This window comes from Panicum virgatum, chromosome 7K (genome assembly GCF_016808335.1).
Source record: "Panicum virgatum strain AP13 chromosome 7K, P.virgatum_v5, whole genome shotgun sequence".
NCBI lineage: Eukaryota > Viridiplantae > Streptophyta > Magnoliopsida > Poales > Poaceae > Panicum > Panicum virgatum.
Genome location: NC_053142.1, coordinates 40,513,561 through 40,538,029, shown reverse-complemented (window position 1 = coordinate 40,538,029; position 24,469 = coordinate 40,513,561). Strand labels below are relative to the sequence as shown.

The 24,469-nt window shown below is 49.1% G+C and overlaps 2 protein-coding genes across 3 annotated transcripts; both read right to left on the bottom strand.

Annotated features, from left to right (window-relative positions):
• Nucleotides 1–3,567: 3,567 nt before the first annotated feature.
• On the bottom strand, nucleotides 3,568–5,510 carry LOC120642582 (elicitor-responsive protein 3-like). Of its 2 annotated transcripts, none has more exons than XM_039919171.1 (5): nucleotides 5,182–5,510; nucleotides 4,988–5,053; nucleotides 4,545–4,671; nucleotides 4,257–4,371; nucleotides 3,568–3,861 (listed from the first exon to the last, which is right to left on the bottom strand). In XM_039919171.1, exons 1-5 carry the CDS (start codon nucleotides 5,246–5,248, stop codon nucleotides 3,835–3,837), a joined length of 402 nt encoding a protein of 133 aa, XP_039775105.1. In that variant the 5' UTR covers nucleotides 5,249–5,510; the 3' UTR covers nucleotides 3,568–3,834. The 2 variants fall into 2 exon arrangements, with proteins under 2 accessions (XP_039775105.1, XP_039775106.1); XM_039919172.1 differs by having other exon boundaries at nucleotides 3,568–3,858; nucleotides 5,182–5,490.
• A 1,990-nt stretch (nucleotides 5,511–7,500) lies between these two features.
• On the bottom strand, nucleotides 7,501–9,342 carry LOC120642489 (probable galacturonosyltransferase-like 3). The gene has a single exon (XM_039919042.1). It carries the CDS (start codon nucleotides 9,155–9,157, stop codon nucleotides 8,108–8,110), a length of 1,050 nt encoding a protein of 349 aa, XP_039774976.1. The 5' UTR covers nucleotides 9,158–9,342; the 3' UTR covers nucleotides 7,501–8,107.
• Between the last annotated feature and the right edge of the window lie 15,127 nt (nucleotides 9,343–24,469).

Here is a 24,469-nt window from a genome sequence, read left to right as displayed (position 1 = left end):
GTAATCACAAATTGCAAATTGCAATGACATATTCACGAAATATGGATAAATTCGTGAATCCTCACCTTGGTTCAACTCAGTGGGCACTAGCTGGCTTCTTGCTCTGTGCGAGTGCGCGCGTGCTACGGCCTTGGAGCCCTGTGCAGCAATAGCACGGCGGCGGCACCCCTGCGCGGCAGCGCCTGCGCCTGCGCGGCTGCGTGGCGTGGCAGCAGGGACGGCCGGAGCAGGGCTCCGGCTCCGCTGCGCACCTGTGCCTACCTGTACGGGCGCACGACTGCACGGCAGCGCCCAGGCGGGAGGCGGCGCTTCTGCTCGGCTGCGCGGCGCGGCAGGCGGCCGAAGCAGCCCAGGCGGCGAGGGCGCGGGGCGACGGAAGCGGGCAGCAGCCAACAGAATAGGCGCCGGCGACGTCGGGCGAGATGGGGGCGCGGGGGGAATCGGGAGAGGAGACGGGTGGCCGACTGGCCGGGAGGGGAGGTGGGCTGCTAAGTTTTTTGGACAGTATGTGGGCCGGCGGTGGGTGGAGCTGTGGAGAGGAGGTGGGCTGCTCAAGTTTTTAGGCCCAAAAGTGTGTGACTTTAAGGACATGTGTTGTTGTGTTATTTTTATTTTTCTGAATCATATACATAGTATAGGCTACGTATATAGATTTTTTATCCCAAAATAATGGGTATTCAGTTGAATACCATTGAATTCAATGGGGTCCGCCCCTGGCAACAGCCAAATGCGGCAGTGTCGCTTTTGAAGCTTTCTGTGTGATGCAAGCAAGCTCCTCGTCACAAACTGCAGCCCAATAGTACCCTCACAAATCACAACCATCACAGAAACCAATCGCCTGGCTCATCCGGTCATCCCACTGAGATATCGATGACAAACCACTGTCGCCCCCCACGACGGGTAGCATCGGATCACGCAGAGATACAGGGTCATGACACACAAAACATAGGCAACCGGACACGACCGATACCTCCCCGTCCGGCACGTCGGCAAGCTTGTCGCGCGATTAGGCGTCCAGCGCATGAGATTTGCGCGACACGGTCACACGAACACGGGGGTTTATTAGGTAGGTCGGCTGCTGCTTTCGCCGAGTCAAGTGACCACCTCTCGTCCGGACAAAGCACAGCCTTTCACGCTCGGGAGTCAGGGTCGGGGGACTAACGGTGGCCGGCCGGCCCCATCTTATTTAGCTCCGGCGCACCGGCACCCACCACCACTACTACCGGACACGCTCGCCTCGGACACGCAGCGCGACACGGCGGTGGCGTGCTGCGGGCATTGCAGTGAGAGAGCGCTCCTCCTGCGAGTCCGAGGCCAGCTAGAGCGCCCCTCCCCTCCTTCCTTCCTTCCTTCCCGGCCTCCCCCCGCATCCCCGGGCGAGAGCATGGAGAGGCACGGCACGAGCGCGCGGCCGCCGGCCATGCTGCTCGCGATGCTTCTGCTGCTGGCGACCGAGCTCGCCGCGTTCGGCTGCTGCGGCGGCCACCGAATTCCCAGGGCGGACGTGGCCACGTGGAGGCGGCACGGGCGGGTGGCGGCGGCGGCGATGACGACGACGACGACGACTGCTGCGGCGAGTGCGACGGCGCCCGCGGCCAACGACGCAGCCCGGGACGCCGAGGCGGTGCTCGGCGAGTCCAAGAGGCTGGTGCCGCAGGGCTCCAACCCGCTGCACAACTAGGATCCATCGAGGAAGCGCAGGTTCTTCGTTCTAGGCTCGGCTTCCATCCCCCCCCCCCCCCCCCCCCCCTCTCTCGCTCAATCACACACGGCGATAGATGCTCGCCCTTAACTGTAATTATTAGCTTAGCATAGCGGTAGAGCACCTCTGCTTCTGAATCCAACCCAACACAAGCGATGGTTGTACATGCATGCTTCTTTGTTGCCATGTTCTTCCGAGCAAAAGTTTTGATTCAGACAGCAACAATGGTTGCGAGCTCGCCTTGTTTCTTTGTTGCTGGAGGTTTTCTTCCTGTGTTCTCTTCCTACAGACCAGTCCAGGGGTCTTTAGCGTCATTTCCGCTCGCCGCGGCGAAGCAAGCGGACATGGGGAGCCCGGACCAGCTGGTGCTTTGTCGCCGGCTCGCCGCCCCGCTGAAACTATGATTTCGAGTTACTAGCCTTTTTGTTCGCTTGCGACCACGCCACCCTCAACAGCATCCCTATATATCTTATCGCCCAGATCACATGGCAAGGATCGTCGTCTAGGACCATTTAAAAAGGAACGTATTTGGTGCAAACCAAGGATTTTGTGCAAATTCGTACAAACCTACTAAAATAAATTTCAAAAAATTCTGAAAAAATCATGAATGTGCTTCTCAGCTTATCTCATCTATATACAAAATTTTATGGTCAAATTCATCTTACTCTAAAAGTTAAAAAAAGACAAATTTTCTGACAACAATAATGGTTCAAATGCATCTCAAATTTGTCTTTTTTTAACTTCTAGAGTAAGACGAATTTGACCATGAAATTATATATATATATGATGTAATCTGAGAAGCACATTCATGATTTTTTTTAGAATTTTTTGAAACTTTATTTAGTAGGTTTGTACGAATTTACACAAAGTCCTTAGTTTGCACCAAATACGTTGCCATTTAAAAATGCTAGAGACTTAGGTTAATCTACTGGCCGGCCCAGCAGAGGAAGACAGGGGAGGGAGGCAGAGAGATACGGCCGTGAAGTGCCGCAGCTGGAACTGGAAGGTCAAAGAAGACCGGCCGGCCGGGGGGCGTCTCCCTGCCTGCATGAGGTTGAGGCCGTGTTTGGTTGGAGCCTGTAAAATTTTTGAAAATGCATCTTTTTATATTTGAAGTACTAAACATAGACTAATCACAAAAATAATTACAGTACTCGTCTGTAAATCGCGAGACAAATCTAATGAGCCTAACTAATCTGTCATTAGAGGTTATTTACTGTAGCATTACTGTAGCAATTTAGCATCTAATTACAGCCTAATTAGATTCATTAGATTCGTCTCGTCATTTACAGACAGCAGTCGCAATGCGTTTTTTATTTCGTCTAGATTTAAGTCTTCATACAAGTGCCGGAAATTTTTTTGGAATTTGGAACTTTGGAACTGAACACGGCCTGAGTGAACGCTAAGCCACGGTCTCTCATCATCCGAGACATGGGTGTCAGGGCAAGGCATGCATGGTGCTGATTACCATGCATGAGATGTACAGAGTCCCTAGTGCATAGTACTGCAACGCAAGATGGGCTGTGTTTAGTTCCCAAAAACTTCCCCTCAAACTCCAAATTTTCCATCACATCTCCATTACATCAAAACATTAAATATAGCAAATGACTCATGCATGGAGTACTAAATGTAGTTAAATAAAAAAACTAATTACATAGTTTTGATGTACGTTGCGAGACGAATCTTTTGAGCCTAGTTAGGTCATGTTATGACAATATTTGCCACAAACAAACGAAACGTGCTACAGTGCGCTACAGTGACTGATGTGACTTTTCGCATCCACTTTTTACCCTCTTTTTACGGAACTAAACACACCCATGATGGTTTCTTGGATCACCTTCAGAGAAAAGAGCAGGCAAGTGAAATCTTGCGGCAGTCACGGCCTGTTGGAGTAACGACAGGTTATCTGATGAACATCGAGAGTGGGGTTCAGCCATAAGCTCATACAAGTGGCCAACACCATTATTACAAACTTTCAGCAACATGCCAACAATACGGGGACTCGTTTTAGAGTAATAAGTTGCAGGCTTCAATACTATATAAGGTGTACATGCTCAAGAACACTGACTTGGTCACACATGACATTGCGGCAAGACATCAAGGAATCTGCTTCTTTTCAAGACTACTATGTATCAGAAGCCCTGATCACGAGCATCCTGCTAACAGATCAGAAGAGACATTTCAGCAGTCTGTAGAAGAATTTAGAGCAAAACCCTGCTCCTAATCTTCAGGCTAATGGAAAGCAACAGAAAGAGAGATAAGGCACCCACTAACGCAAAGTACGCAAAGTACTTATCCTTCCATAGACAGAAACTAGACAGGAAAAGCAAAAGAAGGCAGAAGAAACATCTACAGCGGCGGCAACTATCATATGAAGTTGCTGGCAAACAGTGATGTGAAAAGCTTGCGTATGAGCTTTTTTGAAAGGTTTTATGGAAAAGAATTTTTACCTGTCTTTTTATCCAAATGTATTTTTATAAAAGATACAGACTTTTCAGTGTATCACATTCTAAAATCCAGCTTTCGAATGGATGTGACTATGTAAGACAATTACCTCTGGAGTGAATGTGAGACCAAGTTTGATTTCTCCGCGGTATTCTTCATCTTTCACGACATTGTAAACAGTTGGAGGGATGCTTCCTTCAGTAAAAACTGCTTCTAGTGGAATACTACAAAAAACAGGGTACTCAATTGAAATGAACATGGCAAACGTTAAAAAAGTTTGGATCCAAAAGCATCTTCAGAACTGCACACCGCAAGAGCGAGGAAAACCAGCGTCGTTGTTCGCAGTGCATCGCTCTGTTCTCGCGTCCATGATTGGTTACAAGATGCAAGTACTCACGTTGTTTCACCAACAAAGTCGTCATCCGTGCCACCATCGCTGTCCAGAAGCTTGACGAATAGCTCCGTTGTGCTGTCGGAGACGGTGAACACAAAGGTCTCGTTCCATTCAGGATCGCATCCTTTCCCTGCCGTGCACAAACAAATCAACTCACAAAATTCTAGGGAAGACAAGGAAACAAAGCATCAGCACTAAGAAACCATCCAATATCCATCCATATGGTACAGAACCACCAACGGAAGTGTCAAGTTTCCACAGATGCTTCGCAGCTGCTAAGCAAGATCATCCAGTATTATTCAAGCCAGTACCATTGACCTGAACTAGAACTACCTGCTATCGTAACTCTGTTTCTGCAGACTATTGATGACACACATTTCTAACAAATTAGAGCATGTAATCTACTAATAATTAAAGAAACTGAAGCTAAATAGAGACACAAATACCAGACGCAACGCTGCTCTTCTGCTCCTGGGAGCGGCATTTCAGAACCGCGTAGGGATCCATGTTACCTGCAACGAGCCCCAAAGTTTTTATCAGCTAAGAATCGGTGTCGTTTTTCAAGAGCGGTGAAGAAACCACAGCAAACGTCGCGGAATTTTCCACGATCGAAAGGGGGGAAGAGCCGAAGCGTGCGTACTCAGGTAATCGGTGTTCTCGAGGCCCTTGGCTCCGACGAGCAGCACCTCCAGCGTCCCCTGCGCCATCTCCTCGCTCCTGCCTGATCTCGACCCCAATTCTTCCGCCGCCGGCCGCTTGATCGATCACGCGATTCGAGCGCGCAGCGAAGCCGAACGAATAACGCCTAGATTGCGTGGCCCGATCCCAGCTCGCGGGGCTATTTATGCACAAGGCGTTGAGACGGGAGGAGCGCGTTTACTTCTCCACATGGAGGCGGCATGGCTCCCCGGCGTGTCGGCGTTATGAACGCGTGCGAGTCAACGTCGGCGCCGCGCCGACGGGGTGACGGTGGATGATGGCTTCGCGCTCGGAAAGGCGGAGAAACCGGCCGTTGCCGCTAGCTCGTGCCGGAGGCCGGCTTCTCAATCTTCTGATCCATGATCCATCCGGATTATCAATTTGTTGTCGAGTCGAATCGTCGTGCTGGTGACGGTGGCTTCATTCCATTTGGAGGCTCTTTTTTTTTTTCCTACGCCTGATGAGGAATGTGATATGATATGGGCCAGTTAGTGGCAGCTGGGCCTGAGGCCCGGCCTAGCGGGAGGTCGGTTCGTAGGGGCCTGGGCCAGATATGTGCAGTTTCAGGCCTTTTTCTGAACAGAAGTCTACTATACTATACGTAAAGCAGCATCTGCGAATTGACTTGTACTCCAATGGTAGGATGGTCCAGTGGGACGCTACCCACCAGGGTTCAAATTCTGGTGCTCGCATCTTTTCCTGAGATTTTCTTAGGATTTACCAGTGTTACACGTTAAGTGGTAAGCGACGTTCCGTCGACGAACGTCGACAAGGTGCTAGTGGTGACTTCGGGAATCTTTTCTTATGATTTACCGGTGTTACACGTTAAGTGGTAAGCGACGTTTCCGTCGACTACGAGGTGCTAGTGGTGACTTCGGGAATCTTTTCTTATGATTTACCGGTGTTACACGTTAAGTGGTAAACGACGTTCCCGTCGACGACGAGGTGCTAGTGGTGACTTCGGGAATCTTCAGACTTGCCGGTGCTCAGTCCTTCGGAGGTGGACGACGAGGTGCTAGTGGTGACTTCGGGAATCTTTAGACTTGCCGGTGCTCAGTCCTTCGGAGGTGCTCATGGGGGTAGAATTTGTGTACGTGTATTCATAGGGTGTGAGTGTGCGTGCGCATTGTGTGATTCTCAAAATTAAAAAAAACGAAAAGCAGCATCTTCTTCGATTCCTCTCAAAAGGGGGGAAAATCATCTTCTTCGATGAGCACCTGACAATGATTTGATCTATCAGATTCAAATGGCGCATCGCATCCTTGTAAGTTGTAACTAAGCACTCCCCTACTGTTATTGCCAATGGTTGGCTTCTAACTCTATATGAACTCGTAGAAAGATCTAAATGGAATTTCCCTTTTTGGCTCGTTTACATCACATTGCGAAAAGAGAGATGGTTGGCAAGAGGAAAGAGGGTTTGTTCATTTCCGTGACAAGGAGCCAGCGTAGATCCAATCTGCTCGAACAACGCGGTGCCCTGCTGATCCTCTCTCCTCTGTAGCTGCGTGCGTGCGTGGCGCGGCGTGGCAGTGTGTCGGCGCTTGTCCCCGTCCTTGACAAAATGCCGAGGCTGTCGGTGCCACCTTTCGTCAGTTCTGTGGAACGACTACAGGGATCAGGGAGTTCTTGCTCTTTTCAAGTTTCAAATAGTGGTGGACTAGTACAGGGTGCATCCCTTCCCTAGAGACGTGGCAACTTTTACGCTGCAGATATCATCACATACTCACCATCATCAGTCTAGCGGAAAGCTTTGTAGATTTCTTTCTTCTTTTGTCTTTGAGCACCCTGGCTGCCTGTCACAGTTGCAGTAATCCTCAGCAAAGCAGCATTTCAGTCGACAACATCACGCTCGCACGCTACCGCAGTCGAGTGATCATTCCCTCACCAGCAAACTGATAGCAACCGAGAAGAAAAGGTAGAAAGCAACTGAACCTTTCTTTTCTCTCTTCCCCTTCTCTCTCGCTCGCAGTCGCGCACGGGAGAAGCAACGAATTTCCCAGCTTTTTACAAAGATCCACTCGAGCACTTGGAAAACGCCCATTCGAATCACATGGCAGTGGCACCAAGCTCCACTGAAATCACCCGTGGATCAGGCTTTAAAAAAAAAGCGGGAAAGTCAGATCAGATTCCTGAGAAAATTTGGAGCCCCCAGGATTGAGATTTGTGCCACCAGACGACATCCAATTAACCTTTTTCTTTAGTTCTCGTGTATACCTCTCAGGGCAAAACGACATCACACATCAGATGTAGCTCTGCGGTGTGCTCAAAGAATTTTTAAAATTAGCAGCGTACACTCGACCAGAAAAAAAGAGAGAATAAAGTTACACCAAGCTTTATCGCTTTTCCCAAGAACATCACTCTTGTTTCCACCTCCCGAGCCCTAACTTCAGGACTTAAAAAACCCGAGCTCTAACATTCCCAAAGTTTATTCCAGTGGTGCTTATAAACTGTGCCCGCAGTATATACGGAGCAGTAGATTCAAAAAATCAACAAGGAGAAATAATAAAGAATATATAGAATCTAAACTATTGCCTCAACAGGCCAAAAATAACAGCTGTACACAGCCCATGGCTGCATTTCAACCCCCCCCCCCCATTCCGTCCCCAACGTGTGGGGCCGATGAATGGCAGTACCGATGGGGCTACTCCAACCAACGCCATTACGACTGACAGCATGGACACATGAAGGGACCCAGGCGCAGTGGCTAGTGGGACAACGTGTCAGTGACTCGGCACCCCAACGCCGACACCCACCAGTGGGTGGGAGTGTGGTTGTGGGACGGCGAAGCGAGCAGCCAAGCGCCGTGGAGTATGATCCGATCGGACGCGAGCAAATCGATCGCTCCAGCGATGTGGGCCCAGCATTTGTCAGGCGACGGCGGCGAGGAGGTCGTCGCGGGCGCCGCGGCGGCGGCGGAGGTCGTAGGGCGCCCAGAGCGCGTCGAGCGGGCACGGCCGGCCGGCGTCCAGCCGCAGCCACGGCTTCCCCTTGCCGCTCCAGTGGAGCAGGCTGACCGGGCCCGGGTGCAGCTCCCGGCACTGGCCCGCCACGTTGTCGCCGCCGAGCCCGTGCTGGTTCCACCGGTGCTCCACGGCCTTCACCTCGCCGGCGAACACCAGGAGGAACGGCGGGAGGGAGCCCAGCTCGTATATCCTGGCCTCCTGCTTCTGCACCTCCATCCAGTACTCCAGCTTCGCGGTGTACCCGCCGGCGCGCCACCTGTCCAGGTCGATGACCATGACCCCGGTGTTGAAGTAGCAGGGGGCGCGCGTCCGGTTGGCGAAGACGGCGGCGTACTCGGGGTGCCGCCAGAAGGCGTCGGTGAAGTAGGAGGTGAAGTTGGCGTGGCAGTACTCGGGCGCGGCGAGCGCGGCGTCGGGGCCGAGGTCAGTGGCCCAGAGGCGGGCGACGTCGTCGACGACGAGGAGGTCGGAGTCGAGGTAGAGGACGCGCGGGACGGAGCGCGGGAGGAGGTCGGCGAGGTAGATGCGGGCGTAGTTGAGGGGCTGGTCGAGCGCGCGGCGGACGGAGGAGGAGATCTTGCCGCGGACGAGGCGGGCGTCGAAGCGGTGCACGGTGGCCGGGAGCGTGGGGAAGGCGGCTGCCAGCGCGCGGCGCAGGGCCGCGAGGCGGCGCGCCGGGGAGGTCGAGGAGGCGACGAAGTGGAAGGCGATGGACTCCGGGCAGGCGGCGTGGCGGAGCACGGAGAGGACGCCCGCGAGGGAGCCCCGCAGGTAGGTGGCGTCCAGCGTCATCGCGATGTGGATCGTCGGCGCGCCCGCGCAGGCCGCGCCGTTGCGGAACGCCGGCGCCTCCCGGAACTCCGGGAGCTCCCCGCCGCCGCCGCTGTCCCCGGACGCCGCCGCCGCCGCCGCTGCACACGCCGCGGCGAGGAGGACCGCGGCGAGGACGCGCATTGCGGCCCCGGGGCGTCCTTCTGTCCCGCTCCCCCTCCCTGAGAATCGAGCGGATGGAATTTTGACGGGTACGGGTGAGGAAGACGAGATTGGGACTTGGAAGGGGGAGGGCCGGAGGGGGGTGATGGCGGCGTTAAGGAGCGGGGGACCGGAGACAGGCTGGACGGAGGAAGACGTGTGAGGTTTCCCCGTGGTTTTACGGGTTTTTGGTTGGGGTTCTGCGTTTCGCCGGATGTTTGGTTGGTAATTTGATTTCGACGCGGAGAGAAACGGCCCCGTCGTTGGCGTGCGGCTAGGCCCAAGCCCAACGATTTCGGAGCTGCCCGGTACTGGGCATCACTGGGCTTTGCGGTAGTATCCTTTAACTCTCTATTACGATGGCTGCGGCTGGTGGCTGGTACTGGTTTGTTGTGAAAAAAAATTACTGTTGACTGGTGGCTGGTGATGATTTGGTGTGAAAAAAATATTGTTAGTTGGCTGGAAAAACAGCTAGCAGAACAGAGTGGCTGGAAAATTATTGCTACGACAATAAAATCAGTTTCCATGTAAACCTCTTCTTGCGAGCACATGAAGTATTTTCCATCAGTTTGATATTGATATGGTTGGTCATTCAATCTAGTCTACAGTAAGATGCACTGAATTGTAATTATTTTTCTGTTGCGCTAACTGGGTAAGAATTTTATATCATTTATTAATTTGACCTCGAATTAGTTGACAATAAATATACTTATCAACGATTTCTAATTGCCTCCGGCTGTTTTGTGTACAAAATATGACCCTGGTTTTTCAGTTCGTGTAATTTGTGGCGGATTACAATTATGTATAGATCTACAATCTTATACAATACAGTATCTGATGTGTCTGGTGACTTTTGTTTAGTATTAGCTACATGAAGTTGAGTGCATTGGCGCCGTCAACCGTCGAAGCCTAAAAAATGGGAAAGGAGGAATTTTTGTGTGCTACTTTTTTTTTTGAAAAGAAGGCGCTACTTATTACTGTATGGACAAGCCTAGCATCTGCTAGTCGTATACCACTCGTGCTAATCCATTACAACATCTTCTCGTGGACGCATGAGACGCCTTGCTCCAACGGCTGTTTATCGAGCAGTCACAGGGCGCAGTGGCGTTCGTCGTTGGGGCGTCTCTTTTCTTGGTGCCCTCTCGGGACGTACTAAAAAACTTTGTGATCTGACGACCGATGGTATCCGATTGTCCTGCACCCAACCGTATGGATATGAGATAGATAAGCAGCTATTAGCGAGGTGGGACGTGGAAGTGCCTGCTTGAGCCATCTCCTGATGGGGACTGCCGCGTTCCTGTTTTCAATTTTTTTAGATGACTCGTGTACGGAGGAAGGACCTGCACAGCAGGGCAAGCTCCCCCCCCCCCCCCCAAAAAAAATCACGGCAGAAGACAAAACCCCCCAAAAAATATATTCATGCGGAGCGGGCCGCCGGGCCTGCTTCGTCGAGTGCACGGAAATTCGGCCCACACGTCGTACTATCAGTCAATCACCAAGCCTTCTATCTATCTATTATATAAATATTTAGGTGTTAGATGAAGCCATCACATTCGTCGAGAGAGACTAGAAATTCCCACATTAATCTTAAAAAAAAAGAATTTGGATCATTGGATTTTATGAAGATCTAATGGCTTAGATTAATTAAAAAGTCAATGCCAAATACAATCAAAGATATTTAGTTATTATAAAAAAGAGTATGCATATATTAAATATATAAAAGAAAAGAATGTAAGATTAATACAAAAAGCCCATGCCAAATGTGATCAAAGATATTTAGTTATTGTAAATAAGAGTATGCATATATTAAATATAGAAAAAGAAAAAAATTAAGATTAATTCAAAGAATTCATAGCCATCACATTCGCCGAGACTAGAAATTCACACATTAATCTAAAAAAAAGAAGAATTTGGAATGAAATAAGATCACAGGAGTTCGAAACGGAATGGAAACGACATAAGATCGATACAAGTTGATACAAATGACATTTTCACTCCCCCTTTGTCATCAAATGCCAAAAAGGAAATGAAAAGAAGCATTAAATCCATCTACTCATCATCTTCATCTTGGGCGGCGTCCTCGGAGGTGTCCTCATCGTCAGCGGAGTCGAGGTGCTCGCGGTAGTCGAGGAGTGCATCTTCCTCTGTCTCCTCATCCTCATCAAAGATCTCTTGGCCACGTGGAGGGGCACGACAAGAGGAAGTAGAAGCACGGCGACGAGGAGAACGAGTTTGGCGACGAGCACGAGGAAGTGGAGCATGAGCAGCAGCAATAGCGGCCTCATCGGCAGCATCCCACTCGGCGAAGGGATCATCAAAAGCTGGTAACTCGCGGTGTGGATCCAAAGGAAGCCCCATATGACTCCGAATCTCATTAATTGATCTAGCATTCTCATGGACATCATGTGCAATGTTTCTGTACATCGCAAACAAGCTGCAGAGGGCCCTCTTCACAAATGAGTCATGATGACGGTGACGGGACGATGAAGAGGCACCCAAAGAAGTTGGAGCAGGATCAAATCTTGGGTTTCTTGTTGCACCAGCATGAGATGGAGGAGGAGGTGGTACATCTCTAGAGCGGGCACGCAAATGAAGAGACTCATGCTTGACGGTCTTAGGAAATGTGAACTTTGTCACCCTCTCAATCATATACATGATGTATGGCGCAGCAGGAAGTGACTTCTTGGCCTCAATCATGGTCCTTCTCAGCTCATTCCAAATGAAGTCCATAATGCAAAAAGGTTTTCCACCGGGCAAGGCATGGGCCAGAAGATTGACAGTGTAGTATCTAAGCGCCGCGGAATCACCATTCTTTGCATCAACGGTGGCTCTAAAGAATTGATTCATTGCATAATAGTCCGGAAGGAGATAGTTTGCCTTTCCTTCCTGAGCGCAAATATGATTGAAAAATAAGGTAGGCACTTGATATGGCTTGAGTTGTTTCTCAACATGAATAGGATCTCGTTTCTCATCCTCAGAGCCAAGTCCAAGAATTCGAGAGAAGGTCATGTAATCTACTCCATACTTGACTCCCTCGGTGGTCCAATATAAGGCAATCTCTATTTCATCATAGTAAAGAGAGCAATGAAATTGGCCTAAGATCTCCTCATTCCAATCATATCTAAAACCCATGATGTCATATAATCCCATCTCCTTGCACTTGTTCATGGCTTCATTGAAGAATGGATCATTCATATTCTCATAGTACGTCCAATCCACATACTTGCAAGGGACAATGGGTGCATGAGACTTACGCATCACGACTGAGGAGTAGAAATCTTCATGAAGCTTGCACCAAAAGCGTGTCTCAAACCCTTCACACTTTTGATATTTGTATACTTCTTCCTTGCGAGCCTCCCTAAGAGCCACATCCTGCTTATAATAGTTTCTTCCCATCTCAACCTCGAATCCATAAACAATTCCGGGTCTCTTGAGCCTTGGAATGCGTGGATAGGTACGCTACTCTGGGCAGTACTCAACTTGCAGACGCGGAGGAGTGCGAGGACATATGTCATGAGCAATGCCCCTCCTTGTTGGATTCACACGGGATGGAGGAGGCACAGATTGATCTTGCATGATGTAGGGAGCTTTCCTTGGCTCCTTCCTAGAGCTGCTCCCAGCGGGTTCCTTGCCTGCACAAAGTCGAGGACGTAACTCCCTTGTAGGATTTGGAGGAGGATCCTCCCTTTGAGCGCGAGGGTCATGGCGGCGCTTTTGCCTTCTTTGCACTGCATCATCCATAGTCTCTCCGGGACGTTGTCTCACCATGCGTAGGTGAAAATGTACAAGATCAAGACCAAAGCTAGACAGAATCGGGAAGAAAAGATGTGCATGAGGTGGTCCAGTCCGGAGACTCCGGCCCAAGGGTCCGGAGTATTCGGGTCTATGTCCGGTGTATTCGGGCAAGAGCACCTGAAACCCTAGGTTTCAAAAACTATGGATTTGGCCATGGGATTTGAATGAAACTTGAGCCAAAGGTTCCTACACATGCTAGGAAGAGATGCCCTAAAGATCTTTCAAAGAAACCTACGGCATTGGGAGATTGGGAGATCCGAAGTTCAAAATACCTTGAGAGCCGTTGAGAGCACGGGAACTTCAAATCCAAAGCTTCCCCGGAGTTTCCGGAGGGGAGGAGAACCTTCCTTCAAAGATTGACGAGTTCTTGATGGATGGAAGGTTGAAATCGCCCCTAGGGCGTGAGTGGAAGTGAGAGGAAGAGAGGAGGCGGCAGCGACAGTGAAAATGAAGCAGAGAACGATTCTCTCCGACCACCTCCACGGTATATATACGAAATAATTACTACCCGGTGTATCCGGCCGCAGGGCCGGAGTATCCGGACAGTCCGGAGTTTCTGGGCCCTGAGCCGGAGACTCCAGCTTCCCCTTAAGCTGAGCATATATGTCAAGTAGATAACTTGATCTAGATGAGATGGGAGATATCGAGATTTTGAGAGATCTAATGGTGTGATAGACATTACTTGACTTGAGATCAGCCAACAATCAATCAAGGAGAACAATGATCTCAAGCAAGTAAAGTGAAGATCCAAACTTTTCATAAAACAAATATCACTCATTTTGAAAGCTTTTTTTTAGATCTTTTCATTTTTAGAAACACTTAATCTATGATCACTCAAGTGTATGCAGTAATTCAAGCTAGGTTACGAGAATCCAAGACGTTTAGTTCACTTCTCAAAGCGCAAAATCTTGACTCAGCTAGAGGCTTAGTAAAGATATCGGCAAGTTGCCCGTCGGTGCTTACATATTGTAAAGCAATATCTCTCTTAACCTCATGATCCCGTAAGAAGTGATGACGAATATCTATGTGCTTTGTTCGGAAGTGTTGTACCGAGTTGTTTGCTAACTTGATTGCACTCTCATTGTCATAAAATAGAGGAATTGCATCAAAATGACAACCAAAGTCACTCAACATTTATCTCATCCCCAAGAGTTGTGCACAACACGCACCGGCGGCGACATACTCGACCTCCACCATGGACAAAGCAACCAAATTTTGCTTCTTAGAGCTCCATGCTACTAAGGATCGGCCAAGAAATTGACAAGTCCCCGTAGTGCTCTTTCGATCTACTTTGCAACCGGCATAATCCGGATCGGAATAGCCAAGTAAGTCGAAAGATGAGCCCTTGGAATACCATAAACCAAGGTTAGGAGTGAAGACCAAATATCTTAGGATTCTCTTAACCGCCATCAAATGACATTCTTTCGAATTAGCTTGAAATCTTGTACACATGCACACACTAAGCATAATATCGGGCCTAGATGCACAAAGGTAAAGAAGGGATCCAATCATGGAGTGATATACCTTTTGATCCACGGCCTTGCCATCTTCATTGAGATCGAGATGCCCATTGGTTGGCATGGGAATCTTGATGGGCTTGGCATTTTCCATGACAAACTTCTTGAGCATATCCTTGATGTACTTGGTTTGACTAATGAAAGTGCCATCCTTGAGTTGCTTGATTTGAAATCCGACGGAGAAGGTCAACTCACCCATCATAGACATCTCAAATTTCTTTATCATAATCCTACTAAAATTATCGCACCAAGTTTTGTTAGTAGAGTCAAATATAATGTCATCGACATATATTTGGCACACAAAGATATCTTTATCAACTTTGCGAGTAAAAAGAGTAGGATCGGCTTTGCCTATATCAAAGCCTTTCCTCAAGAGAAAATCCTTAAGGCATTCATACCATACAATAGGGACTTGCTTGAACCCATAAAATGCCTTATTGATCTTGTAGACGTGGTTTGGGAACTTGGGATATTCAAAACCCGGTGGTTGCTCAACATATACCAATTCGGCGATTGGTCCATTAAGAAAAGCACTCTTCACATCCATTTGATACAACTTGAAATCATGGTGAGTAGCATAGACAAGCAAGATACGAATTGACTCAAGCCTAGCTACAGGTGCATAAGTTTCACCAAAATCCAAACCTTCGATTTGTGTATAGCCTTGAGCAACCAACCTAGCTTTGTTTCTTGTCACCACGCCATGTTCATCTTGTTTGTTTCAAAAGACCCACTTGGTCCCTATAACATTTTATTTGGGTCTTTCAACCAAAGACCAGACTTCATTCCGAGTGAAGTTGTTCAATTCTTCTTGCATCGCCATCACCCAATCCGGATCATCCAATGCCTCATCTACCTTAAGAGGTTCCAAGAAAGAAAGAAACGAGTAATGTTCACAAAAAGTAGCCAAACAAGATCGAGTGGTTACCCCTTTACTTATGCTTCTAAGAATATTATCCATGAGATGATCCTTTTGAATTATGTGATGAACTCTTGGATGTGGAATGGAGGATTGACGTTGAATTTGTTCAGCTTCTCTATCATGTTGGGGTTGATCTTGATGTTGAGTTGACGTTTCGGCTTGAGTTGCCCGGATACTTCGGCTTGGAGTCCGGATACTCCAGTCATGATGTCCGGTGTCTCCGGCTTCATATCCGGAGTTTCCGGGTTGTGCAGCGGATGTGGATGTAGATGGCTCTTGAAATATCAATTCATCATCATCTTCATTTTCCACTTGTTCTTGAAGCTTTATTTCACCAATTGCCAACTTCTTGATAGCTTGACTTGACGGTTCTTCCGTTCCTACAACATTACCAACTTTCTCCCCTTGAGAGCCATTAGATTCATCAAATGTCACGTCACACGCTATTTCAACACAACCAGAGGTTTTGTTTAAAACACGATAGCCATGAGCATTTGAGGCATAATGTGACATCCCAGAGTTTTAAAATGCTAAGCAAAAAAACTAAATATAGAATCATGCTTAATAAACAAGAGCAATTAAAATTATGCATTTCTCTTGGGAAATAATAAATGTGTAGGTTTGAATATGCATTTGTATATAATTCTTATCATAATTAATGCATGAAATAATAATAATTCCAAAATACAAATAAATGGAACAAGGGCATAACTTCAAAAATATGGATCAAATAAGGTTTTGCCCAAAACAAAAGTTGTAGGGTTTCAAAAATAGAGCAACTTTAATGTTGGGCAATTTTCAAGTTGTTGCGTGCATTTTTAAGAAAAATTTGAATTTGCAAAAAGGACTTCAAACGTTACTAGTAGAATCTGACTTATAATTCAAAAACTAAGCCTCAACCGAAAAGTGGTAGAAACAAAAGTTGAAGATCTCAAGATTTTGAACAACTTTGGTATTCAAAATTTTTGGAGCACAGTTCAAATTATTGGAGAAAAATCGGAGTCAAACGCGGTCAAAATTTCCTCTCTACCCTCTCCCTCTCCCATGTTCTTGCCCGTCGAGCAGAGGCCGCCGGCGCCGATCTTTTCATCGGCAATTCCACGCGTCACCGTTCCATTCACCACCGCTTAAGCCATCCGTCGAGGCCGATTTTGTTTTCGCCTCTCCACCATCGCACCTCAGAGCCGAGCTCCTCTTCTCCCCGTCGCTCAGCAACGCCGCCGCCCGCCGTTGCTCGCCGTCGAGCCACCTCCACGCGGAGCCCCCTCCTCCGCTCTTCCTCGCCCCCAAACAAACCCCTAGCGAGCTTCTTCTCATCGTCCCGCAGCTCCTCGTCCCGGCCATCACCACCCAACCCACCACCTCGCCGGGAACGCCGCTAGCTATGGCCGCCGCTCGCCATTGCCGCCGCTGAATGCAACCCCGCCGTGGAGACCTCTCCTCCGCTCTCCCTCGGCTCCAACCGACCTCGGGAACGGCTTCACCTCACCCCAACGGAGCTCCCAAGCCCAGCCACCGCCGCCCATGGCCGCCGGAGCGCCGTCGCCGCCGGCCAGACCAGCCACCGCCCCTTGCTTCACGCCGGCGAGCCCCGTCCGGCCATCCCCGCGAGCCCCGAGACCACCCATAGGTGCGCCTCAACGCCCTCTTCCTTTTCCCCCACCTACCCCACGCCGCCGGCTAGTTTCCTCGCCAGAATCCGGCCGCCCGACCCTCCTCTGCTCTGCAAGTCCGGCCAGGGACCTCCCTGCAAAGAAAACAAAACTTTCAGGGTTTAAAGTGCAAAATAGACATGAACATTAAGCTGCAAACTTTGAAATTCAATAACAATTCATAGAAAAATCTGAAAAATGCGAACTCAAGTGTTTTGGAATCCTTGAAACTAGATCTACAACTTTTGTTACATACACTTTTACTTTTGACCAATAGTTTTATCTTTATATTAAATATTAGTTTAATCCACATTTGTATGTATCTCAAGTTCTAACCATGATATTTAGTTTATTTTTAGTAGTGTACTTCAACCTAGATGAGTAGATTACTGTAAAAATTTTAGGACTTTTTGACAACTCTAGCTATAGGTTTCATTAGATCTTGTTTTATGCCTATGATAAATAGAGTTAAATCCATAGGGTGCTATACTAGTTTTTTTAGCTGAATTTTTTTAAAGAAGTCTTACCTTAGTTTCTAGATGCTGTATAAAAATTTTGGGAATTTTTAGTGATGTATAACTAGTCCTTTTGATTTATTCATGAATAAACTTTGTAATTCGAAAGCCCTAGTTTCCTTCATTAGAAAAATCTCATATTTTACTAGAGCTTGGTTTTCAGAATATGAACATGCCTGTAAAATTTTAGCCACTGAAACTAAGAAGTTTACTCTGTAGATTTTTAGTTAGATAAATGCCTAGGAAAGGAATCTAAATTCCTATGCTTGCTTTATAGCTCAATAAATTATGAAAACTTTACCACAAGCTCATCTTAAGGAATCTAACCTAATGGTAAAATTTCATTACCAGCACTTACATTCCCTAGCCTGGAGAATTATTTTTGGGTAGAAATGCTTTTTCTGTACTAATATAAAAGAAAAGCAACACACCCAGCTCTTTTATGAGTTAGTATAGATAAAATTCCTACTCCATAAATGACTGCCTAGGAAATGTTAATTAAGAAGTTTCACATCCAACTCACTTTATGTTAGACTACAACTTTATCGTGAAGAAAAAATAATAACATATATATTGTTGAGCAACTCGGAACTTTGCATTCATACATATCCATTGTTGCATTTCATTTAGGTACGATAGATGTACCACGTGAAGGATGTGATGTTGGAACCGAGCCAGAAGACGGTGAATGTGTCGTCTAGAAGATGGACGGATGGATCCCGATGTGCACGACCGAAGGAAGATGCTCGCTTAGCAGTTATTCTCTAACTAACACTGACCTAGTGTTATTCTCAGGCAAGCCCGGGAGCATGTCCTATCTATTTTAAATTTATACAACTTATTATTATTCCTATCTACTTGCGCATTTAAGTTTACAGGAGTTGCTTGGAACCTTAGCTGTATGATCCTAGTTACCTATGCTTGAACACTAGTATGTGTAGGTCGCTAGTTGGCTACGCTAATGGTTCGGTAGAAGTCGAGTGATTTCCTGTCACTCGCGAGAATTATAGGAGTTGAATGTCTACTACATATTGCAACTATAAGGCTCACGGGCGGGGCTATGGTACTTGTGATGCCCCGTCTGTTTAGTGAAAGATGATAAGGCCAAAGTGTGTGGTAGTGGTGGTTAAGCTTTTGAACGTACTAATCACATGCCGAGAAATATGGTAATCGGTAAGCTTAAGTACCTGATCGGCCCGGCGAGTGGACTTCTCCCTCACCCTCTTTGAACGTTGTTCTCATGCGGCCACATGCGGGTGCAAGAAGGCTCACGACCCGACGTACTGTGGCGTGGATTCTTGTAGTCGAGGTGGGTGACCCTGATCCACAACCCGGAAAGAAAGGGGAAAAGTCGCGTGGGCGAAGCGAGATGTCGATCCCCATGCGTGTGTGTTAGGTCTGTCTGGCCAGGTTAACAAATTCGATTCGAATCGTCCGCTTCTCACGGTTTGGGACTGCTTAACCCTTTTGCCACATAGAGTAAGAAGTGAAAGATGATGATGATGAATATGGTTGGTTGGATGATGAAAGATAATTGTTTCCACCATGTATGCTATTGGATAGATGCTCACCTAGAATGGTTAATTGAACTAGAACTTGAAAGCTAAAATATGAAATTAAGGATCTACTCTTTACTGCTTTTCGGCAAACAAACCTGTTGTGGTGTGGCAAACCATAGCCGGGTGGCGGAATGCACCCGCCTAAGCCCAGAGGGTGAGTACTCGGGGGTTAGCTAGCGACCAGTTCGATCTCGCTCAAGAACACGATGAACACCAAGGGTTTAGAGTGGTTCGGGCCGCCGGAGCGTAATACCCTACGTCCACTATGTGTTGTATTGCCTTGCCTCGAGAGAGTCTGCGAGAGCTTGGGCGAGCCTGAGTGTGTGATCTAGGGAGCTTGGAAAGAATTATCTTGGCCTTGCCCTGTGTGTCCATTACTAGCGGGCGTGCTCTCCCTTTTATATGTCCAAGGGGAGCACGTACACTGAGCGGGGCCCCGACATGTGGACCCGGCAATGTATTATAAACTACACTTTGGCCTTCAATGCCTCAGATCCGGAGATCTTGTCGTCGGCTTCCGTGCGTAGCTTCTGACCAGGGATGGTCTTGAGTTGTCCTGTTAGAGTAGAGTCTAGTCTCTGCAGCCGCGCGTCGAGGTCATGATGAAGCGCCGAACTACTGACTCAGTCCACTGTAGAAGCGTGCACTGTTGCTCTAGTCAGTAGCTGGTCATCATGACTCATCGCCCATGCACGCGACGCCGAGTCTTTAATGCTTGCCTTGGTAACTGACGAGCCGCCTCGGTAACTGGCGATCCACAGTGTGGATTGACAAAAGCTGCCCCCATGCCCAGAGGCAGCAGAGGCTGCCCCAACCACTCGCACTTAATGCGGGTGGGTGAGGGAGCTTCCAGCGGAAGGCTTGCGCCCGCGTCTGCGTGACACGTGGCGGCTCCGGACCCCTCCCGCTCAGCTAGCTGAGCCGAGAGCTCATGGGGGTCCGGATATGCACGTGGAGGTCCCGGACCCATCTGCGGGAGTCCGGATGGCACATGGAGGTCCCGGACCCACCTGCAGGGGTCCGAGTCCGCGGCCACAAGTGCTGAGCATTTCCACCTCTGGGACACGTGGTGACACTGGACCTGTCCCCGAGCGGGAAGCGGGTCCGGGACCGTTGGTCCGGTGAGATGGAGTCGGGCCCCAGGGGTCCGGCTACTCAGCTCCTTAGGGCGTAGTTACGGATAACTATGCGAGTCTTGGCACAGTAGGAGTGGGTACCCCAGTGCAGGGTACCGACAAAGGCCCCCAGGCCCGCCTCGGGAGAGGCAACAAACCCGCTGGTGGGGCCACTACTGTGAGCAACTTGGCTGCTTCTGGCGCCCAGCGGTGCGCGCCGCAAGGGTCTTGTCCTGCGTCGTCCATCCTTTGGGTCACCTGCTGCATCATCACGTTTGGACCTACACATGACTCATGGTAAATGCTTAGTAGCGTGCCCACGGGTCCCAAATCATGTTGGTTGTAATCCTTTGAGATAGACAGCTAGGTTCAGTGAACGGAGCTCAAGGGGCTGGCCTTTATGTTAAGAGAAAGTCCGGACCTCCAGGTTCCTAGTCCTAGGTACTACGACACTCATTCACAGGAGGTGGTGCGTGCAGGCTTAGGGTACGGAACCAAGCTAAGCGGCTACACGGCTCCGGACCTCCCCGGAGAATGAGTGCGCTTCCCTGAACCTGCAGGTTCCTAGGGGTCCGAACCCCTCTCTTCCATGAGGGGTCTCGAACTAAGTCACTAGCTAGCCAACTCAATTCGGACCACAATCACCGCACAAGAGTAAGAAGCCACGTGGGGGTTAGCGCAAACAGAATGCGTAGTTTGAAATTGGAATATAACATCCTTAGAGGTGAACTGAGAATAAACTTTTCCTTTATAACTAGATGTACATGAGATGTGCGACGTAAGCCAAAACACGGGTTTATGAGGCCGGAGCTGTCCGGACCTCCGGGCCCCCAGTCTTAGGTACTACGGTACTCTCCCAAGGGAGGTAGAGCATGCAGGCTTAGGGTACGAAACCAGGCTAAGCGGCTACACGGCTCCAGACCTCCCAGGAGGGTGAGTATGCTTCCCTGAACCTGGTTCGCAGAGATCCGGACCCCTCCACGGGGGAGGCTCACCGGACTGGACCACACGGAAGTACTACCTAGTTACAAAGGAAAATATTTTATTCCCTGCTGGGCCTCTAAGGGTAGGACTTACAGAGATGTAGAGTCGGGGGTGCGACCGGAGTCGGCTTTCCGCTGGAGAGAGCCACCAGAGTCGGCTTAGTGCGACCGGAGTGGGCTTTACGCCGGAGCGGGCTTGGTGCGACCGGAGTCGGCTTTCCGCCGGAGCGGGCTTGATGCAACCGGAGTCGGCTTTCCGCCGGAGCAGGCTTCCTCACATGAGTGAGGTATGCTGCGAGCTGGGATTTGTCGCTCCGCCGCTCGCAGCTTGTGAGGGAGCCCTTGACGGGCGCCCTGACTCTTGCCGACGTGCAGCGCGCGCCGCTACCGATGGTGGCTGCTCCACGGGCACAGTTGCCCCTGGCGCAGGAAGGCGAGAGGCGTGTGGCGCGGATGACGCCACACCCTCCGTCATCTCCACGTCGTCGTCGTGGTGGGAGTGCTCAACCACCCGAGCCATGGAGATGGGCAAGAGATGAGCTAAAACTAGCTAAAGCGCCCCTACCTGGCGCGCCAAATGTCGTGGTGTGGCAACCACAGCCGGCTGGCGGAATGCACCCGCCTAAGCCCAGAGGGTGAGTACTTGGGGGTTAGCTAGCGACCAGTTCGATCTCGCTCAAGAACACAATGAACACCAAGGGTTTAGAGTTGTTCGGACCGTCGGAGCGTAATACCCTACGTCCACTATGTGTTGTATTGCCTTGCCTCGAGAGAGTCTGCGAGAGCTTGGGCGAGCCTGAGTGTGTGATCTAGGGAGCTTGGAAAGAATTATCTTGGCCTTGGCCTGTGTGTCCGTTTCTAGCGGGCGTGCTCTCCCTTTTATATGTCCAAGGGGAGCACATACACAGAGCGGGGCCCCGACATATGGACCCGGCGATGTATTATAAACTACACTTTGGCCTTCAATGCCTCAGATCCGGAGATCTTGTCGTCGGCTTCTGTGCGTAGCTTCTGACCAGGGATGGTCTTGAGTTGTCCTGTCAGAGTAGAGTCTAGCCTCTGCAGCCGCGCGTCGAGGTCATGATGAAGCACCGAACTACTGACTCAGTCACTGTAGCAGCGTGCACTGTTGCTCCAGTCAGTAGCTGGTCATCATGACTCGTCGCTCATGCACGTGACGCCGAGTCTTTAATGCTTGCCTTGGTAACTGACGAGCCGCCTCGGTAACTAGCGATCCACAGTGTGGACTGACAAAAGCTGCCCCGTGCCCAGAGGCAGCAGAGCCCGCCCCAACCACTCGCACTTAATGCGGGTGGGTGAGGGAGCTTCCAGCGGAAGGCTTGCACCCGCGCCCGCGTCTGCGTGACACGTGGCGGCTCCGGACCCCTCCCGCTCAGCTAGCTGAGCCGAGAGCTCACGGGGGTCCGGATATGCACGTGGAGGTCCCGGACCCATCTGCGGGAGTCCGGATGGCACATGGAGGTCCCGGACCCACCTGCAGGGGTCCAAGTCCGCGGCCACAAGTGCTGAGCATTTCCACCTCGGGGACACGTGGTGACACTGGACCTGTCCCCGAGCGGGAAGCGGGTCCGGGACCGTTGGTCCGGTGAGATGGAGTCGGGCCCCAAGGGTCCGGCTGCTCAGCTCCTTAGGGAGTAGTTACGGATAACCACGCGAGTCTTGGCACAGTAGGAGTGGGTACCCCAGTTGCAGGGTACCGACAAAACCCCTCAAGCCAAAAGCCTTGCATGTCTAGATAAAGGGCTAAGTGTACCCTTAGTCGGGTAAGCCTTGCTGAGTATTAATATACTCAGCCTTGCTTGTGGCTTTGTTTTTCAGGTGGTAAATCTAAGGATGTGGCTGACGTCATGTACGGGCTTCATCATGACGTCTTGTTTCGACGCTAGACTATCGTTCGTTTTTTTCGTCAAACTTGAACTCTGCTGTACTTTTATAAATTCAAACTCGGTTTGTAACAATAATTCAGTTTCATACTCTGTTCTATAAAATTTGTGGAATGTTGCAATCTCTGGACTGCTTTGTCAATCCTATTTCAAGTGGTTTAATCGGGATTTTACCCGACAGCACTGCCGGATTACTCCGTTTTAAGTGCGTGTTAACCCTGGTTGCCGTTTCGGTGATGGTTAGCGCACTTAAGCCTAAATTAATTTAGGCGGGGCTGCCACACATAACCGAGAAGAAACCCTTCATCAACTTTAGATGCAAACTTAGAGTTCTTGGGCTTCTTGTTTAGAATGAAGCACTTACTTCCAAAAATTCTAAAGTAAGACATGTTAGGCTTTTTACCGAGTAAAGTTCGTATGCCATCTTATTCAAGATCTTGTGAAGATATAAGCGGTTGATAGCATGACATGCCGTGTTGATTGCTTCTGCCCAAAATTGATCCGAGATCTTGTACTCATCAAATATTGTTCTTGCGGCTTCAATGAGAGTTCTATTCTTCCTCTCAACAATTCCATTTTGTTAAGGAGTATATGGAACCGAGAACTCATGACCAATTCCTTCTTCATCAAGATATTCTTCTATGTTGGTGTTCTTGAATTCAGTACCATTGTCACTTCTCACTTTCTTGATCTTGGTCTCAAATTCATTTTGAGCTCTTTTTGCAAATTTCTTGAAAGTTTTTGCACTTCACTTTTGTCATGCAAAAAGAATACCAAAGTGAAATGAGAATAATCATCAATAATGACAAGACCATATTTGTTACCACCAATGCTAATGTACGCCACCGGGCCAAAAAGATCCATATGTAGAAGTTCAAATGGCTTGGCGGTGGTGACGATGCTATTTGATGGATGTGGAACACCAACTTGCTTTCCGGCTTGGCATGCACTACAAACACGATCTTTCTCAAAAGAAACATTTGTTAGTCCTAGGATGTGATCCCCCTTTAGAAGCTTGTTGAGATTTCTCATCCCAACGTGAGCTAGTCGGTGATGCCATAACCCCAACCCAAGCTAGACTTTGTTATCAAGCAAACGTCAAGTTGAGCCTTCTCTTGAGAGAAATCCACAAGATAGAGTTTTTTCCTTGAGCATCCCCTTGAAAGCAATGGAGTCATCGCTTCTTCTAATGACGGTCACACCCTCGTTAGTGAACAAACAATTGAAGCCCGAATCACAAAGTTGTGAGATGGACAATAAATTGTAACCAAGTGACTCAACTAAAAGAACTTTTGAGAGAGTGAACTTTGAGTTTAGATTGATGTTACCGGT

Coding starts and splice junctions, on each gene's coding strand:
- LOC120642582 (XM_039919171.1), bottom strand. CDS start 5,248: ATGGCGCAGGGGACGCTGGAGGTGCTGCTCGTCGGAGCCAAGGGCCTC. Junction 5,054..5,181: donor CGAGAACACCGATTACCTGA/GTACGCACGCTT, acceptor GGCTCGTTGCAG/GTAACATGGATCCCTACGCG. Junction 4,372..4,544: donor GACTTTGTTGGTGAAACAAC/GTGAGTACTTGC, acceptor TGTTTTTTGTAG/TATTCCACTAGAAGCAGTTT.
- LOC120642489 (XM_039919042.1), bottom strand. CDS start 9,157: ATGCGCGTCCTCGCCGCGGTCCTCCTCGCCGCGGCGTGTGCAGCGGCG.